General features: G+C 44.8%; 1 protein-coding gene across 1 annotated transcript in view; it reads left to right on the top strand.

The window, feature by feature from the left end:
• Positions 1 to 21,324, top strand: part of lpar3 (lysophosphatidic acid receptor 3) — a 77,811-nt gene that overhangs the window by 18,464 nt on the left and 38,023 nt on the right. The window contains exons 3-4 of the mRNA XM_060830650.1: positions 2,399 to 2,547; positions 4,264 to 5,016. Coding sequence (XP_060686633.1) covers positions 4,284 to 5,016 — 733 coding nt within the window. The 5' untranslated portion in view covers positions 2,399 to 2,547; positions 4,264 to 4,283. The remainder of the gene's footprint in view (positions 1 to 2,398; positions 2,548 to 4,263; positions 5,017 to 21,324) is intronic.

Here is a 21,324-nt window from a genome sequence, read left to right as displayed (position 1 = left end):
CTTCTCAAGGGCAAGTAGGACTGGGTAATAAAGCCAGTGATGCCCGTGACCCATAAGTGAATGAAACCGCTCCAGAGCTAGAGGCAGATGGCTGATGCTATACAGCCTGGCCAACTGGCTCAGTGTCACCTCAGGACCAGGGATGAAAATGTGTTGCTGGAAAAGCGCAGCAGGTCAGGCAGCATCCAGGGAGCAGGAGAATCGACATTTCTCCTGCTCCTTGGATGCTGCCTGACCTGCTGCGCTTTTCCAGCAACACATTTTCAGCTCTGATCTCCAGCATCTGCAGTCCTCACTTTCTCCTCAGGACCAGGGAGTCGGGGAATTAAAGGCAATCAGCCCCCTGAACCTAAAACCCTTCCCCGTGTCACTAACCTGGGTACTCTATGGTGCCGGGATACTGGGTTTGGGATGGGGGGGCATGGTGAGGAAGGTGCAATCAATTGGCACAACATTCCCGGGGCATTGCTAAGTGCCTTGTGGCTGGTAACTCTCACCACTGGAACATCTGCCCCCACCCACTCCCCCGGGTCTTCCACACTGCCCGATCAGCTTGTGGCCTGGTGGGCTTTCCCAGATAGACCCTCAATGCCATGATGCTGGGGGAGTTGGCATCGTCACAATAATGACGCTGGGCAAGTAATCAGGACACGAATTTGAAATCCACTGATGAGATTTGAATTCAATGCAACCTGGAATAAAGAAACCTAGCCAAATGGTGATCACTGACTTTCAAATCAAGATATTGTTTGACTCAGGGAGCTCCTAGGCGATGGTGTTTCCCACATCTTCTGCTCTTGTCCTTCTAGGTGGTGGAGGTCATGAGTTTAGAAAGTGCTGTCTAAGGAACCTTGGTGAATTACTGCAAAGCTGGTAAATACTGCCACTATGGAGTGTCAGGGAGTGAGGGAACGGAGCTTTAGGTGGTGAGGGAATGGATGCTTGTGGATGGGAAGTACTGTTCTGAATAGTGTCAAGCTCTATCGCTCAAACACACATACACCCTCACACACACACACATACACACACACACACTCACACTCACACACACTCACTCACACAGACACACACACACATTCACACACACACTCACACACACATACACACACACTCACACACACACAGACACTCTCACACACACAGACACACACACACATACACACACTCACACATACACACATACACACTCTCACACACACACACACACTTACACACACACTCACACATACACACACATTCACACACACACAGACACACACACAATCTCACACACACACACAGACACTCTCACACACACACAGACACACACACACACTCACATACACACACATACACACACACTCACACTCACACACTCACTCACACACAGACACACACACACATTCACACACACACTCACACACACATACACACACACTCACACACACTCACACACACACATTCACACACACACAGACACACACACACACTCTCATGCACACACAGCCACTCACACACAGACACACACACACATACACACACTCACACACACACATACACACTCTCACACACACACACACTTACACACACACTCACACATACACACACATTCACACACACACAGACACACACACACACACTATCTCTCACACACACACAGACACTCTCACACACACACATACACACACTCACACACACACACACTCTCACACACACATACACACACTCACATACACACACACACTCACACGCCCAGCCCCACACTCTCTCTCATTCTGTTACACACATGCTGTCTGTCTCCCAAACACACACATTCTCTCTCTCTCCATTTGTCTCACACATAAACTATATCTGTCTATCAAATACACACACTCTGTCTTTCAAATACCATGTATGCACTCTTACACCCACAATCTCTCTGTCACACACTGTCTCCTAAATACACATACACTCACATACAAACACACACGCATACACTCGCGCGCGAACACACACACACACATTCACACACACACTCACAATCCCTCTGTTCTTCTCTCTGTCACACAAACTCTCTATCTCTCAATACACACCCACACTTTATGCACTGTTTCCCAAACACACACATATCCTTCTTGTTGGAGCTGCACCCATCCAGGCAAGTGGGGAGTATTCCATCACACTCCAACATGTGTCTTGTTGATGGTGGACAGGCTTTGGGGAGTCAGGAGCGAGTTTCCCATTGCAGAACACCCAGCCCAAGACTGGCTCCTTCTTGCTGTTCCAGTTGGGTTTCTGGTCAAGGGTGACTCCACACATTGCTGGTGGTGGTGGATCCAGTGACACTGTTGAACATCAAGGAGAGATGGCCAGACTTGCTCTTGTTGAAGATAGTCATTGCCTGGAATGTGCGTACTGCATTAATTTTACTTACCTTCAGGTGGATTGGCATGGATAAAGGAAGAGAACAGAAACAACTAGAACCATAGCACTCTCGTTTTCTTTTCGAAGCCTGGATATTCTCAAACATATCAAGGGCTGATTTTACGCCTTGCCCTAGACTGACATTCACTGCAGCAACAAGGAGAGGTAAGTATGTAAATGCACTATGAAGAGGATAAAACTCTAATGTAAGTTACTTGTTCTCCCTCTTTGTTTGATGAACAAGAACCACAGGAGGGATATCCTCTAATTTCAATCACAGACATCGCCCCTGACACACCATATGCTACCCCAACCCACACCTCCATGATCCCCCACCACACACAGACAGACTCACCACCCCCACATCCAGACACATACAACCCCCCACACATAGACACATTCCCCCACCACACACAGACACATTCCCCTCCCCCCACACAAAGACACACTCCCCTCCCTCCCCCCACACACAGACACTCCCCTCAATTCCCCCCATACAGAGACACTCCCCTCCCCACACACAGATACATTCCTCCCCCCCACACAGATACACTCCCCTCCCCCCACACAGACACACTTCCCTTCACTCCCCACACAGACACACACCCTCCCCCCACACACAGACACCCCCCCTCCCTCCTCCCACACAGAGACACACTCCCCTCCCCACACACACAGACACACTCCCCTTCCCCCCCCACACAGACACACACCCTCCCCCCACACACAGACACACTCCCATCCCCACACACAGACACACTCCCCTCCCCCCACACACAGACACACTCCCCTCCCTCACACCCCACACACAGACACATTCCCGTCCCCCCACTCACAGACACACTCCTCTCCCTCCACACACAGATACATTCCCCTCCCCCTTCACACAGCCACACTCCCCTCTCTCCCCCCACACACAGACACACTCCCCTCCCACCCACACAGACATACTCCTCTCCCCACACACAGACACACTCCTCGCCCCCCACCCACAGACACACTCCTCTCCCCCCACACACAGACACATTCCCCTCCCTCCCCCACACAGACACACTGCTCTCCCCCCACACACAGACACACTCCCCCCCACATGCATAGACACCCTCCCCCTTACACACACTAACTCACTCCCATCCCCACACACAGACACACTCCCCTCCCCCCACACACAGACACACTCCCCTCCCTCACACCCCACACACAGACACATTCCCCTCCCCAATACACAGACACACTCCACTCCCTCCCCCCACACACAGACACATTCCAGTCCCCCCACTCACAGACACACTCCCCTCCCTCCACACACAGACACACTCCACTCCCTCCCTCCACACACAGACACATTCCCGTCCCCCCACTCACAGACACACTCCCCTCCCTCCACACACAGATACATTCCCTTCCCCCTTCACACAGACACACTCCCCTCTCTCACCCCACACACAGACACACTCCCCTCCCCCCACACACAGACACATTCCCCTCCCTCCCCCACACAGACACACTCCTCTCCCCCCACACACAGACACACTCCCCCCCACATGCATAGACACCCTCCCCCTTACACACACTAACTCACTCCCCTCCCCACACACTGACACACTCGCTCCCCCCTCCCCCCACCCAATACCACACTCGCACACACTCTCACTCCCTAAAAGCCTGAATGTTTCCCTGCCCTGACTGTGGCAAAGCTAGTGTAACAGTTTTGTGCTAAAGCTCAGTTGCATGTTCTCCTTGTTGTTGGCATTTAAATGGCACGAGGTTTCCGGTTTACTGAAGGGACGTTGTCTACTGCTAAATGTGTCAGACAAATTGCTGTTAGAGCTTTTCCAGCGGCCTGGATATTTATGTTATTTACATTCTCTCCTTTTACAGACATTAAGTTGGAAGGGAAGATGGTGACCTGCCACTATAACAAAACAATGAACTTTTTCTACAATCTCACAACTAGCTCAGCGGTACAGGAATGGAGCGTCCGCCATTACCTGGGTTTGGGTTTTGGTATAGTTTGCTGCCTGTTTATCTTCCTGTGTAACACCATGATTGTAATCGCCGTGATACGCAACCGTCGGTTCCATTTCCCTTTCTTCTACTTGCTCGCCAATCTTGCGTCTGCTGACATTTTTGCCAGCCTGGCGTACGTCTTCCTGATGTTTAACACGGGCCCAGTTTCGAGGACACTGACAGTGCATCGTTACCTGCTGCGTGAGGCGCTCCTGAACGTGAGCTTCTGTGCATCACTGTACAGCCTGCTGGTAATCGCCATCGAACGCTACCTCTCTGTCATCAAGATGAGACTCCACAGCAGCCTATCAAAGCGACGGGTCACTCTCCTGGTCCTGGTTATCTGGGGAACTGCGGTCTTCATGGCTACCATCCCCAACATGGGGTGGAATTGTATCTGTGACATCAGCACCTGTTCGTCACTGGCCCCCATTTACAGCAGGAGTTTCCTGATATTCTGGGCTCTATTCAACCTCTTCACGCTTGGCTTTGTTGTAATAATATATCTGCGGATTTATATCTACGTCAGAAAGAAAACCTTGAATTTGATGTCTCACACCACTGGCTCCATCAAACGCAACAAGATGCCTATGAAGCTGATAAAGACCATTGTGACAATTCTGGGTAAGTGAATGCTTCCTTCAATTGTTGGTGTCACAGCACCCTGTAATACAGTCAAAGATCAATTTGGTCCATTGTGTGAACACTTGGTCTTTGGGAAGATGAAAACTGACTATAGTCTTGTTGATAGAGAAACCAGACTTTGAATGGGCCCATTGCAATTCCTATTTCTAATCATCTGCCTCCACAGCATCTTCTCACTCCATCCCTGGATCCTACAATTTCTTTAATACCCAACCATTGACCAAGGGCAGCACGGTGGCTCAGTGGTTAGCACTGCTGCCTCACAGTGCCAGGGTCCTGGGTTTGATTCCAATCTCGGGTGACTGTCTGTGTGGAGTTTGCACGTTCTCCCTATGTCTGCTTGAGTTTCTTCTGGGTGTTCCAGTTTCCTCCCTCAGTCCAAAGATGTGTGAGTTAGGGTGAATTGATCATAGTGCCCAGAGACATGCAGGCTAGGTGCATTAGCCATAGGAAATGCAGAGTTAGTGGGGTGAGTCTAGGTGAGATGCTTTTAGGAGAGTTGGTGTGGATGGGCTAAATGCCCTGTTTCCACACAATAGGAGTTCTATGATCCTAACCTCTGTCTTGAATGTACTTCACAATGGAGAATACATGAGCTGTTTGGCATAGACAATTGGCGGCACCGCGGGTGGCTCAGTGGTTAGCGCTGCTTCACAGCGCCAGAGACCCGGGTTCAATTCCTGCCTCAGGCAAATGACTGTGTGCAGTTTGCACATTCTCCCCGTGTCTGCGTGGGTTTCCTCCAGGTGCTCCAGTTTCCTCCCACAGTCCAAAAATATGCAGGTTTGGTGAATTGGCCATGCTAAATTGCCTGTAGTGTTGGTGAAGGGGTAAATGTAGGGGAATGGGTCTGGGTGAGTGCGCTTCGGCGGGTCGGTGTGGACTTGTTGGGCCGAAGGGCCTGTTTCCACACTGTAAATAATCTAATCTTAAAAAAAAAGAAGCCAATTCATGAAATAAAAGAAACAGTATTTCCAAGATTCACAATCTTTTCAATAAAGTGTTTTTTCTCATTTTCTATTCAATGTGATGACGTTTCTTAACTTTAATTTCCATGGTCTACCTTCCCTAAGCAGGGGAAAACATTTTCACATAATCCACAATGTGAATCCCCTGAAAGGATTTGGTCTGTTTCAACTAGAATATCTCACTGATTTCTAACCTCTAGGAAATCTAGACCTGGCTTTCCAGGTGGGAGATTGTGGTACTGTCACTGGGTGAGCAAGCCAGTAACTCAAGACTAATGTTCTTGGGAATTTGGGTTCACATCCCAGTCTGGTAGATGGTGAAATACAAACAAAATGGCAGCATGGAAGGATTAGATTAGATTAGATTCCCTACAGTGTGAAACAGGCCCTTCGGCCCAACAAGTCCACACCAACCCTCCGAAAAGTAACCCATCCAGAGTCATTCTCCTTCATTTACTGGTGCAAAACCCATCTGGTTTACTAATGTCTGTCAGGGAAGGAAATCTGCCGTACTTATCTGGTCTGGACTATGTGTGACTCCAGACCCACAGCAATGTGGTTGACTCTTAACAAATCGGGTTGGGCAATAAATTTTGGCACATCCTGTCAATGCATCAAAAAATAAACCCACTCTGCTTTCATTCCAGGAACAGCATAAGGAACCTTTGCTGAACTACACATACCTGTTTGAAACATATAAGACCCTGAAGGGTCTTGACAGGTTAGATGTAGAGAGGATGTTTCCCTTGAATGGGTGGGGGCAGGGGGTGGTGGTTGATGGTCATGAGCTCATGTTTTGGGCTCACAAGATTTGAGACAGTAACAACTGCGTGAAGTTTGGACAAAATTACAGAGGTAAAAAGTGAGGTCTGCAGATGCTGGAGATCAGAGCCCTTCACTCTGGCCCGAAACGTCGAATTTCCTGTTCCTTGGATGCTGCCTAACCTGCTGTGCTTAACCAGCAACACACTTTCAGCACAAAATTACAGGAGCCATGATAAGCCCACTCCCCCATAAAACCCAACTGGATCATAAACAAGGAACCAAACCTGCTAGCCGGTCTGGGTATGGGGTGAGGCCACATGCCAGAACCAGCAGGTACCTGTCAGACCTGGATCAAGGTGAATAATCATTGCTGGCCTTACCAGCAACATCCACAAAGAACCAAAGGAGAAGCTGTGTGTGCCTTTTGTTTTATATAAAAAGTGATGTTTCGTGAGCACTATAGTTGCGTGAACATTGGGTTTGTCAGGTAAAGAGATTATTGTGTGGATTGATTGTGATTAACAATTCCGTGGCTCTGTTTTGAACCTGTTGGAACTTGTGTCTCCTCTGGGTGTGACTGTAAACATCAAGATCAACAACAGTTCAATTACATCCCATTTCACTGGGAACAGGGAGAGGCTGGAATACAATTCAGATAAACCTGGGTGGGTTGACACACTGGAATCAGCAGAAACAGTGGGCCTGGGCTGTACAAGGGGAAGAGTAACAAGCATTTCAGAAAGGGCTTAAAGTGAAGGTGTAGGTGATGGTGAAAACCAACTGAATTATCCAAATGTTGCTGACTACTCACTCATAATTCTCGGCAGGTTTTTAAAATTTTAAAAAATTCATTCACAGCATGTTGCCATCTCTGGTTAGTCCAGCATTTATTACTCATCTCTAATTGTACAGAGGGCAGTTAAGAGTCAACCACATTGCTGTGGGTCTGGAGTCACATGTACTTCATACCTGGTAAGGACAATATTTTCCTTCCCTCAAGGACATTAGTGAACCAGATTGAAAGTGGTCATCATTGGACTCTTAATCCCAGGTTTTTATTGAATCTGAATCCCACCATCTGCTGTGGTGGGATTCAAACCCAGCTCCTCAGAACGTTACCTGGGTCTCTGTATTGACAGTCCACAATAATATCACTCAGCCATAGCCTCCAATCTTACTGAAAAACCATAGTGAGATTTGAACAAGTTTGTCAATTTATTAAACTGGTTTCTGGTTTCATCAGTCCAATCAACATAACCAATACATTACAGTCCCCACAGAGACAAACTACAAGATTCCATGATACCTTTCGTAGGGATGATTTGGTGATGCGGTGTTGGACTAACGTGTACAAAGATAAAAATCACACAATACCAGGTTATAGTCCAACAGGTTTAATTGGAAGCACACTAGCTTTCAGAGCGCATTGATAGCAAAATGCATTTTCTATAAATTCTGTGTCTTACAATTGTGTCCTCCACAACCACCTGATGAAGGAGTGTCGCTCCGAAAGCTAGGGATAAAGGAATAAGTTGGACAAAAGTAGAAATTACTGGAAAAGCTCAGCATGTCTGACAGCATCTGCAGAGGGAAATCACGTTAATGTTTTGGGTCGAGAGACCAGTCCTTAGTTCTGAGGAAGGGTCTCTCGACCTGAAACGTTAACTCTGATTTCTCTGTAAAGATGCTGCCCAACCTGCTGAGCTTTTCCAGCAATTTATGTTTTTGTCTGTGATTTACAGCATCCACAGGTCTTTTATTTATCTGAATAAGTTTGACAGCTTCTTCCAAAAGGTCTGTGGCCTTATTGAGACCACATCTGGAGTCCAGTGAGTGATTTTGGACTCCTTTACTGAAGACACATTTGTTCTTGAGGGATCATAGAATTATAGAACCATACAATCATACAGTACAGAAAAGGCCCTTCAACCCATCAAGTCCACATGACTAAAAATGCATTCCCGCCTACATTAGTCCTACTTACCAGCGTTAGGCTCATAGACTTGAATGTTATATCACTTCAAGTGACCTGGGTTTGAATCCCACCACAGTAGACAGGAATTTAGCTTCAATAAAAATCTGGAATTAAGAGTCTAATGATGGCCACTTTTTCAAGTTGTGAGGTTCCTGCATCAACTCCCCTTCTAGGCAGTGCATTTTCTGGGTGGCAAAACCCCTCTAAACCCTTTGACTTTCAGTTCAAAATTACATCCCTTGTTATAATGAGGAGTACAATGAATATTCACTGAACTTGTTACAAATATTATATAAGTGGATAAAGATTAGATTCCTTACAGTATGGAAACTGGCCTTTTGGCTCAACAAGTCCAAATGACCGTCTGAAGAGTAACCCACCCACGACCCGATATTTACCCAAGACTAGTGCACCTAACACTATGGACAATTTAGCATGGCCAATTCACCTGACCTGCACATCTTTGGATTGTGCAAGGAAACCAGAGCACCCAGAGGAAACCCACGCAGACACAGGAGAATTGCAAACTCCGCTCAGACAGGTCCTCGAGGCTGGAATCAAACCCAGACCTCTAGTGCTGTGAGGCAGTGGTGCTGCTTACCACTGAGCCACCGTGCCAACCAAGAACAGCAGAAAGCAGCAGCACAGAGAGATTAAGGAGTCTTCATCCGTAAATCACAAAATCCTAGCATTCACGTTCAGCAGGTAATAAGGAAGGCAAATGGAGTGTTGGCTTTATTTCAAAGGGAATGGAGTGTAAACGTAAGACGGTTTTCCTGTGACTTTACAGGACCACAGCTAATACAGTCAATAATTTTGTGCCTGTCCCTTACCTAAGGAAAGACAGGCTGGCATTGGAAGCAGACCACTGAATGTTCTCAGTTGATCCTGGCTTTGGGAGGGACTGTCTTATGAGGAGAGGTTGAGTAGACTGGGCCAGTACTCATTGGAATATAGAAGAGATTAGATTCTGAGCGAACTTGAAGAGGTAGATGTGGAGAGGTTGTTTCCCCTTGTAGGAGAATCTAGGACCAGAGGGAATCATCTTAGAATAAGGGGACACATATTTAAGACAGAGATGAGGACGAATTCGTTCTCTCACAGGGTGGTGAATCTGTGGAGTTCTTTACCACAGAGAGCTGTGGAGGCTGAGTTATTGAGTATATACCAGGCTGAGGTAAACAGATTTTAAATGAGCAAAAGAACCAAGGAATTATGGGGAAAAGGCAGCAAAGTGGAATTGAGAATGATCAGGTCAGCCATGATCACATTGAATGGCGGAGCAGACTCGATGGGCTGAATGGCCTACTTCTACTCCTATGGCTTATGGTCTTTAATTTATTGGAATGAAGGGATTGGCCTAGGAGGACAGATGAAGCAAACTTGTCCTATATTCCTGAGAAATTAGAAAAATAAAAAGTGCGATTATGAGATAGTAATAGCAATAGACTTTAGCAATATTGTTCATCTTATAATCCAGACTTATTCACATCTGTACTTTCTCAAACCTCGTTTATACCACCATCCAACTATACTTGATCAGTCTGAAATAGGAAGCAGCCTATTCCCTTTAACACTAATCACATGGACATGACGATATTTATCCTTTTGCTGAACATTTGATATTTGGACGGCACGGTGACTCAGTGTTTGGCACTGCCTTCTCACAGCAGGTTGGATTCCTGCCTCAGGATATTGTCTGTGTGCCATTTGCACATTTTCTGGGTAGGTTTCCTCCGGGTGCTCCGGTTTCCTCCACAGTCCAAAGATGTGCAGGTCTGGTGAATTGGTCATGCTAAATTCCCATGGTGTTAGGTGTATTAGTAGGGGGTAATGGGTTTGGGTGGGTTACTCTTTGGAGGGTCGGTGTGGACTTGTTGGGCCAAACGACCTCTTTTCACACTGTAGGGAATCTAACCTAATCATTTAGGTGTACTTTCCTTATGAGAATTGAGAATGTTTCTAATCAGAAACATTTTCTGAGTTGTCAGCAGACTTGTCAGTAGATTCTGAGGGCAATCCTGTCTGACTAATTTAATTGAGTTATTTGAAAAGGTGACTAAATATATTGATGAGGATAGTCCACTGACATGGTTTCCATGGACTGCAGTTAGGCCTGTGACAGGGTCTCACAAGGAAAGGGGTCCAAAAGATGGGATCCAAGGCAAGTTGGCAGACAAGATCCAAGATTGGATCACAAACAGGAAGCAAAGGGTGATAATGGATGGCATTTTTGCAATTGGAAACCTATGACCAGACAAGATAAATCTAATTTCAGACAGAGTCGGAGTTAATTTGTATCTTGATTGATACAGTCAAAAGGTATAATGCTGGAAACACACAGCAAGTCAGGCAGAGTCCAAGGAACAGCAAAGTCGACATTATGGGCATAAGCCCTTCATCTTGATTGGCCTGGGAAATAGAACATAGAACATAGAATAATATAGCGCAAAACAGGCCCTTCGGCCCTCGATGTTGTGCCGACCTGTGAACTATTCTCAGCTCGTCCCCCTACACTATCCCAAAATCATCCATGTGCTTATCTAAGGATTGTTTAAATCTCCCTAATGTGGCTGAGGTGACTACATTAGCAGGTAGGGCATTCCACGCCCTTACCACTCTCTGAGTAAAGAACCTGCCTCTGACCTCTGTCTTAAATCTATCACCCCTCAATTTGTAGTTATACCCCCTCGTACAAGTGACATCATCATCCTAGGAAAAAGACTCTCACTATCTACCCTATCTAATCCTCTGATCATCTTGTATGTCTCTATCAAATCCCCTCTTACCCTTCTTCTTTCCAACGAGAACAGACCCAAGTCTCTCAGCCTTTCCTCATAAAACCTTCCCTCCAGACCAGGCAACATCCTGGTAAATCTCCTCTGCACCTTTTCCAATGCTACCACATTCATCACTAAATATGGGGACGAGAACTGTACACAATATTTCAAGTGTGGCCACACTAGCGTTTTGTATAGTTGCAGCATGATATTGCGTCTCCAGAACTCAATCCCCCTACGAATGAAACCTAACACACCGTACGCCTTCTTAACAGCACTATCCACCTGGGTGGCAATTTTCAGGGGTCTATGTACATGGACTCCAAAATCCCTCTGCACATCCACACTGCCATGAATCTTTCCATTGACCCAATACTCTGCCTTCCTGTTATTCTTCCCAAAGTGCATCACCTCACATTCAGCTGCATTGAACTCCATTTGCCACCTCTCAGCCCAATTCTGCAGTTTATCCAGGTGTCCCTGCAACCTGTAACATTTTTCCAAACTATCCACTACTTCACCGACTTTAGTGTCATCTGCAAATTTACTAATCCTTCCACCTATAAAAATGACAAACAGCAGTGGTCCCAAAACAGATCCTTGTGACACACCACTAGTAACCAAACTCCAGTCTGAATATTTTCCATCAATCACTACTTGCTGCCTTCTTTCAGAAAGCCAGTTTCTAATCCAAACTGCTAAATCACCCTCAATCCCATGCCTCTGAATTTTCTCCAACAACCTACCATGTGAAACCTTATCAAATGCTTTACTGAAGTCCATGTATATCACGTCAACTGCCCTACCCTCATCTACATGCTTGGTCACCTTCTCAAAAAACTCAGTGAGGTTTGTGAGACATGACTGCCCTTGACAAAACCATGTTGACTATCTGAAATCAAATTGTTGCTTGCTAGATGATTATAAATCTAATCTCATATAATCCTTTCCAAAACCTTTCCTGCAACAGAAGTAAGGCTCACTGGTCTATAATTACCTGGGTCATCTCTACTGCCCTTCTTGAACAAGGGCACAACATTTGTTGTGCAGTTCTCTGGAACTAAACCTGTAGACAATGACGATTCAAATATCAAAGTCAAAGGCTCTGCTATCTTCTCCCTAGCTTCCCAGAAAATCCTCAGGTAAATCCCATCCAGCCCAGGGGCGTGCTTACTTTCACTCCTTCTAGAATTAATAACACCTGTTGGTAACTAACCTCAATCCCTTCTTGTCTAATATCTCGTACGATATTCTTCTCTGCTACAATATTCTCCTTTTCCTGAGTGAAAACCGATGAGAAGTGCTGACAGACTGAATTATTGTTGATGTTGATTGTTGGGGAGGATGAGGGGATAGTGGGAGGGAGTAATGGTGGTTGTGGGAAATCAGCAGAACTGCATATAAACCTAACCATATAATGTCACAGGCTTATTGACTGCCATTTCACAAGACCACATTGTAATGGCCCTCATAAGGTGAATCAGCAGAATATTGCAAAGAGCATTTTCACATCATTAAAACCTTCTTAACTGCGTCATGGTTAATACAGAGCCCAGCTACATAAAATGATATGGTAATAAAATATTTCCTTCTCAGTGGAGGTGGGAATTAACTGGTTTCTTGCTTGAGTTCGTCAAGATTGCAACAGAAGTGGAATTTGCTAGAAAAGCTCAGCAGATCTGGCAGCATCTGTGGAGAGAAGGCAGAGTTTACGTTTTGGGTCCAGTGACCCTTCCTCAGAACAGATGGCGTCCGTGTGACTCCAGATCCTCAACAATGTGGTTGACTTAGGAACAGCATGAGCAAGCCACACAGTTCAAAGGCAGTTCGGGATGGACAGAAAATATCAGCTTCACCAGTGATGTCCACATCCCATGAAAATACTTAAAACAAATTTGGTCCTTAGAGTAATCATACTGACATGACTGTCTCTCAGGGCATAATGTTTGAGGGAAAAGCTCTCATTCTCAGAATGTCTATTCTTGATTTGAAACCCCACGCCAAATTTCTCGTGCTCCTATCATCATCCAATAAAGGATGTTGTGAAACTTGAAAGAGTTCAGAAAACATTTACAAAGAAGTTGCCAGGGTTGAAGGATTTAAGCTTTAGGGAGAGGCTGCTTAGACTGTTTTCCCTGGAGCATTGAAGACTGAGGGGTGACGTTATAGAGATTTACAAAATCATGAGGGGCATGGATAAAGTCAATACACTAGGTCTTTTCACTGGGGTGGGAGAGTCCAGACTAGAGAGGTTAGGTTTAGGGTGAAAGGGGAAAGATATAAAGAGGACCTAAGGGGCAACTTTTTTACACCGAGGCTGGTACGTGTCTGGAATGAGCTGCCAGAGGAAGTGGTGGAGGTTGGTACAATTACAACATTTGAAAGGCATTTGGATGAGTATGTGAGTAGGAAGGGTTTAGAGGGAATGGGCCAAGTGCTGGCAAATGGGAGTAGATTAGGAGGGCATAACCAATCAGCATGGACGAGTTGGACCGAAGGGGTCTGTTTCTGTGCTGTACATCTCTATGACTCTACTTCCACAGTCCTGATTCCATTTAATTCTTTGTTATCTGTCTTTCCCATTTCAATGACTATGGATCAGCCATGGTAACCATGGAAAATACCTTGTCTATTTACCCTTACAGCAAGGAAACAGACCCTTTGGTCCAACCAGTACACAGTGACCATTATCTCAAACTAGTCCCATCTGCCTGCACTTGATCCATATCCTCCAAACATTTTTATTCATGTACTTATTTCAAAGTCTTTTAAATATTGTAACTGTACCTGCATCCACCACTTTCTGTTAAAGGTCATTCTACGCATGAACCACTCTCTTTGTTAAAAAAATTGCCCTCATGCGTTTTTTAAATCTTTCTCCTCCCACCTAAAAATATGCCACCTAGTCCTGAAATTCTCCACCCTAGGGAAAAGCTGTTCGCTTTATCTATGGCCCTCATGATTTTGTAAACCCCTTATGCTCATCCTCGTAAATTTTTTTAACCCTCTCCAGCTTAATAATATCCTTCCGAAAGAGAGCAGAACTCCACCCAGTACTTTACAAGAGGCCTTCGCAATATCCTGTACAACTTCAACATAACATCTCAATACCTATACTCAAAGGTCTGGGTAATGAAGGCAAGCATGCTAAATGACTTTGTAACCAGCCTGTCTACGTGTGATGCAACTTTTAAGGAACTATGTACGCAGAGGCCCTGGGCCTCTCTGTCCTACAATATTACCCAAAGTCCTACTTCTAATTGTATAAGTCCTGCACCTGTTTGTTTTGCCAAAATGCAATACCTCACATTTATCCAAATTAAACCTCATCTGCCACCTTTCAGCCCATTGATCCAAACAGGATTGTTACAGCACCAAAGGAGGCCATTCAGCCCACTGTGCCTAAATTGGCTTGTTAAATGAACATCATCACCTCACGTCAACCTCTAGTTTTTCCCCCATATCCTTGCCCACTGTTTCTATTCAAACAGACCTCTAAAGTCCCTCTTGAATGCTTCAATTGAACCTGCCTTGAACACATATGCAGGCAAACATCTTAACTACTTGCATCACCCTTGCTTCATTGACACATCACTATAAACCTTTACTCTTGCTCTTGTTTAGATTAGATTACTTACAGTGTGGAAACAGGCCCTTCAGCCCAACAAGCTCACACCAACCCGCCGAAGCGCAACCCACCCATACCCCTACGTTTACCCCTGCCCCTAACACTACGGGCAATTTAGCCTGGCCAATTCACCTGACCCACATATCTTTGGACTGTGGGAGGAAACCAGAGCACCCGGAGGAAACCCACGCAGACACGGGGAGAACGTGCAAACTCCACACAGTCAGTCGCCTGAGTCGGGTATTGAACCCGCTAGCAGTGCTAACCACTGTGCCACCGTGCCGCCCATAATGATGTCTCCTTTTCTGAGCAGGAACAGTCTCTCCCTATCACTGTATCTGCTTGTGATTTTGAAAAAAACTCAATCAAATCTCCTGTTAGCTTCTCTCTGAGGAGAACAAACCCATCATTTACAATCTATCCTGATCACTGTAATCTATTATTTAATTTCTTTTTCTTTTGTACAATGTTAATAAACATCATGTTCCTGGAACCATTCCCTGCTTTTTGTCATTTCTGTAAATGATTTGGATGTGAACATAGGAGGGATGGTTAATAAGTTTCCTCATGACACCAAAATTGGAGGTGTAGTGACAACCTCAGAGAATAACAGGATCTTGATCTTGATCAGATGGGCCAATGGCTGAGCAGTGGTAGATAGGGTTTAATTTAGATAAATGTGAGGTGCTACATTTTGGAAAAGCAAATCAGAGCAGGACTTATACATTTAATGGTAAGATCATTGGAAGTGTTGCTGAACAAAGAGACCTTAGAGTGCAGATTTATAATAATTTGAAAGTGGATTCAAAGGTAGATAGGATAGTGAAGAAGGCATTTGATAGGGTTGCCTTTATTGCCTTTATGAACTCAGATTTCTCCAGTTTCCTCATTTCCCCTTCCCCCACCTTGTCTCAGTCAAATCCCTCGAACTCAGCACCACCTTCCTAACCTGCAATCTTCTTCCTAACCTCTCCGCCCCCACCCCTGCTCCAGCCTATCACCCTCACCTTGACCTCCTTCCACCTATTGCATTTCCAACGCCCGTCCCCCAAGTCCCTCCTCCCTACCTTTTATCTTAGCCTGCTGGTCACACTTTCCTCATTCCTGAAGAAGGGCTTATGCCCGAAACGTTGATTCTCCTGCTCCTTGGATGCTGCCTGACCTGCTGCGCTTTTCCAGCAACACATTTTCAGCTTTATTGGTCAGTGCATTGAGTATAGGAGTTGGGAGGTCGTGTTGCGGCTATACGGCACATTAGGCCACTTTTGATGTTTTGCATGCAGTTCTGGTCTCTAGGAAGGATGTTGTGAAACTTGAACAGGTTCAGAAAAGATTTACAAGGCTGCTGCCAGGGTTGGAGGGTTTAACCTATAGCGAGAGGCTGAATAGGCTCGGGATGTTTTCCCTGGAGCATCAGAGCCCTTATAAAATCATGAGGGGCATGGATAGAATAAATAGGCAAGGCCTTTTCCCTGGGGTAGGGGAGTCCAGAACTAGAGGGCATAGGTTGAGGGTGAGAGGGGAAAGGAACCTAAGGGGCAACTTTTTCACAAAGAGGCTGGTGCATGTATGGAATGAGCTGCCAGAGGAAGTGGTGGAGGCTGGTACAATTACAACATTTAAAAGGCACCTGGATGGGTATATGAATAGGAAGGGTTTGGAAGGATGTGGGCCAAATACTGAGATACCTAGATAGCCAAAGGGTCTGTTACCGTGCTGCACAGCTCTATGACTCTATGACTCTGAAGTCGCTTTCACCAAAGCATTCACATTTTCTTTATAACACAGGGCTCAGACAGGAACAGGCTCAAAGAGCTGAAAGACCTACTTCTGTTCCCATGTTCCTGTGTAACTATACACAATATTTCAGCTGGGGTCTAACCTTTTTTTATTGATGAAGCTCTCCAATTAGTCCCACTTTCACCTTTTTCCAAAACACTGCAAATTTAGTTCTAGTTTGGGGTGTGGGTTTGCTCGCTGAGCAGTAGATTTGATACCCAGACGTTTCATTACCTGGCTAGGTAACATCATCAGTGGTGACCTCCAAGTGAAGCAAAGCTGTTGTCTCCTGCTTTCTATTTATATCTTTTTCCAGGATGGGGTTCCTGGGGTTTGTGGTGATGTCATTTCCTGTTTGTTTTCTGAGAGGTTGATAGATGGCATCTAGATCTATGTGTTTGTTTATGGTGTTGTGGTTGGAGTACCAGGCCTCTAGGAATTCTCTGACATGTATTTGCTTAACCTGTCCCAGGATAGATGTGTTGTCCCAGTCGAAATGGTGATTTTTTTCATCCGTGTGTAAGGCTACGAGGGAGAGAAGATAGTGTCTTTTTGTGGCTAGCTGGTGTTCGTGTATTCTGGTGGCTAACTTTCTTCCTGTTTGTCCTATGTAGTGTTTGTGGCAGTCCTTGCATGGAATTTTATAGATGACGTTGGTTTTGTCCATGGGATGTACTGAGTCTTTTAAGTTTGTTAGTTTTTGTTTGAGAGTGTTGGTGGGTTTGTGTGCTACTAGGATTCCCAGGGGTCTTAGTAGTCTGGCTGTCATTTCTGAAACTTCTTTGATGTATGGTAAGGTGGTTAGGGTTTCTGGCTGTGCTTGGTCTGCTTGCTGTGGTTTGTTCTTGAGGAATCTGCGCACTGTATTTTTTGAGTATCCGTTCTTCTTGAATGCGTCATATAGGTGGTTCTCCTCTGTTTTTCGAAGTTCGTCTGTACTGCAGTGTGGTGGCTCGCTGGAATAGTGTTCTAGTTAGTTCTAGTGTTTCTCTAATTCCTTTTGAAAGTGACTATTGAATTTGCTCTAGCATATTTCAAAGTTAAAAATCACACAACACCAGGTTATGGTCCAACAGGTTTAGTTGGAAGCACATTAGCTTTTGGACCGACGCTCCTTCATCAGGTGATTGTAGAGGGCTCCATCATAACACAGAATGTATAGCAAAAATTTACAGTGTGATGTAACTGAAATTATACATTGAAAAATTGATTGTCTGTTAACTTCAATGCTGCTCAACCTGCTGAGCTTTTTCAGCAATTTCTGTTTTTGTACTTATCTATGTCTGTCTTAAATACACTCAGTGACTTCGTGTCCACAGCCCTCTGTGGCAATGAGTTCCACAGAGTCACTGCCCTCTGGCTGAAGAAATATCTCCTTGTCTCCATTCTAAAGGATCATCTGTTCACACTGAGGCTGTGCCGTCAGGTTCTAGCCTGTCCTACTGGTGGAAACATCTTCTCCACTCCCACTCTAATCCAGGTCACTCAGTATTTTATAAGATTCAATTAGATTCCCCTCATCCTTTAATCAAGTACAGACCTAGAAACAGCAACTACTCCTCAAACGACAAGCCCCTCATCTCCGGGATCATTCTTGCGAACTGCATCTGAACCCCCTCCAACGCCAGTACATCCTTCCTTCGATATGGCGTCCAAAACTGTTCACAATATTCCAAATGATGTCTGACCTGAGTCTTATACAGGCACAGCAGTACATCTCTGCTGTTGTATTCTGGCCATCTTGAAATGAATGCGAACATTGAATATACCTACCTAACCCAGGATGGAAGCTAGAGAAGTGTAGCAGCATGAGATTATCCGTGGGCTGTCATTTAGTTTGTCTCCAGCACTACATTATTTTAAATATTTTGTAATCACCTCTCTCCCTCATTTAATCAGATTGTAGGACACCCCTTTGCTTGTTATTCAGCTGTTGACACTTTACTCACACCGTCTGACACTCTTAATCACTCGCAGAGACTTATTATTCAACACTCCACTCGCACAATTTGTATGATCTTTTGATCGCCCTGCCTTTGACCTCTCTGCCTATAAACTCTGTGTCTGTGCGCTTCTCTCTCACTACACCTGACAAGGGGCTTTACTCTGAAAGTTTGTGATACCAAATAAACCTGTTGGACCATAACGTGTTGTTGTGTGATTTCTGACTTTGTCCATCCCAGTCCAACACCAGCTCTTCCACATCATGGTTTACTAGAACCCACTCCTCCAACATACTTTCAATAGTCCCCTTGCCCTTACCCCTCCCCCACATTACCTCCATGCCCACTAATAACTCTCATGTCTTCCTAAGTCCAATCATTTCTCCTCCAGTGCTAGACCCTGTATTAAGCAGTTTGTACCAATTTGTCGCAGTAAATTAAAGTTCACACATCCTCCTCTAATGCTTTTGCGATTCATTTTAAACTGGTGTCTTTAGAGTAATGTTCCGCTTGACACTGTCAAGCTCTTCAAGATTTTGAATGCAACTTTTAAAAAAGAAACCTGGGTGATGATGAATAATTCTGCAAATTCACTTTATTTTAAATGCAGTTTGGATTTCAGAGCTGTGAACAGTCAAATGTCCAAGGTGTTTCTCTCAGTATCTGGCCTGTTAACTTCCTGTAATCTTGTTTGGAATGTTTGCATTTAATTCCATGGCCAGCATTGAGTTCCTGCTAGAATGAAAAGATACGTTCATTAAAACAATTTGAGAGTTTGTGTTTCGTAATAGAGGCATGTCGTTCTGAAGATGGCTCACTTGACCCAAAATATTAACTGTTTTCTCTCCACAGATGCTGCCAGACTTGCTGAGCTTCTCCAGCAATTTCTGTTTTTATGTTGGAGAGACATATAGCTGTTGGGTTACTTTTGTGCAGGAATGATAAAAATTGGTCAGAGAGTCCTTCAGGGACATGATTGTACCCAGTATATTCCAGAGCAGGGAGCCCCCTGGAGTGATTAATAGAAACTGTTTGTATTGGGGTGCTTTGCAACACGTGGAGTAAACAATGAAGGTTGTTTTCATTTTGGAATAAATCATTGATTGAAAACCCTGAGATTGAAGTTCAGAGAAAACCTGGCTGTAGTCAGAAGCAAGTGTAATCTCTCTCTTAAAAAGGACTCATAAAACCATAGAGGCTCCTGTGGCTCTTCAGCCCAACTCATCCATACTGACCAGGCTTCCTCAACTGAACTAATCCCATTTGCCTGCGTTTGGCCTCAGTCACTCGAAACCTTTCCTTCCATGTACCTGTCCAAATGTCTTTTAAATGCAGTACTTGTACTCACCTCTGCCACTTCCTTTAGCAGCTCATTCCATACACCCACCACTCCCTGTGTGAAAAAGTTGCCCCTCAGCTACTTTTAAATCTTTCCCCTCTCACCTTAACCCTATGCCCTCTAGTTCTGGACTTCCCTTCACTGGAGAACAAGCCTTGGCTATTTACCCTATCCGTGCCTCTCATGTGTCTATAACCTCTATAAGGTCACCCCTTGCCCTCCTATGCTCCAGGGAATAAAGGTCTCAGCCTATTCAGCCTGTTCTTATAACCCCAACTTCCACTTTCAGTGACACCCTTATAAGTATATTTTTGTTAGAATTTACAGAGCAGTTAAAGGAAAAGTTATCTCAGTAGATAAGTTTAGCTTATGCAACTTTCAGACCAAGATTATTTGGTTAGAAATCTGTAGGATATGAGAAGCTGAGAAAGTCTAAGCTCTCAGTTCTTGCAAGCATTCATTTCAGAAAACTCTACAGTTCATCGAGCAGAAACTGTTAAGAATAAGTTAAGTTGAATTTAAGATTTAAGAATGAAGCTGAATTCATTTCGACTTGAATCACTGTGAAAGGGTGGTGTTGGGGGATAGGTCAAAACTTGGTTTTGCTGTGTGCTTTATGATTTTTCTAACTATGTTGTATATCTAGATGGTTTTGTTTTTTTTAGATTTTGTGTGATAAACCTCTATTCTGTTGTTAAAGATAGCCTCATGTGGCTAGTATATTAACTAGAACTTTTAAAAAGGAACAATCAAGTCAGGTTTCCTTCTGGGAGCTGACTTGTACACTAGAACCATCAGCTGGGATCATTGTAAAGTCAGAAAGTCAACAGCATGTATGTGACTGCTGATTTTCTGTCCTGTTACATGAAGGGGAATGAATCCTCCCAAGAATTGGAAGGTGGAAGGTACAGCAGTGCAGAGAGAGAGAGAGAGAGAGAGAGAGGGATATTTTTTATAAGATGATTCAAGGCTACAAGTTTTTCAAGTGAAACAAACCTCTTCATTCAGGACGTTAAGCAAGCCAAGGGTTATATTTATTTGTGATGTTCTTATTGTACAGGGTGTCCATTTGAATCAAGTTTTTCATGATAGCAATGTTACATGCACTGA

Source organism: Hemiscyllium ocellatum, chromosome 9 (assembly GCF_020745735.1).
Source record: "Hemiscyllium ocellatum isolate sHemOce1 chromosome 9, sHemOce1.pat.X.cur, whole genome shotgun sequence".
Taxonomy (NCBI): domain Eukaryota; kingdom Metazoa; phylum Chordata; class Chondrichthyes; order Orectolobiformes; family Hemiscylliidae; genus Hemiscyllium; species Hemiscyllium ocellatum.
The sequence above is the reverse complement of the archived record's forward strand: the minus strand, read 5'-3'. Positions and strand labels throughout refer to the sequence as shown.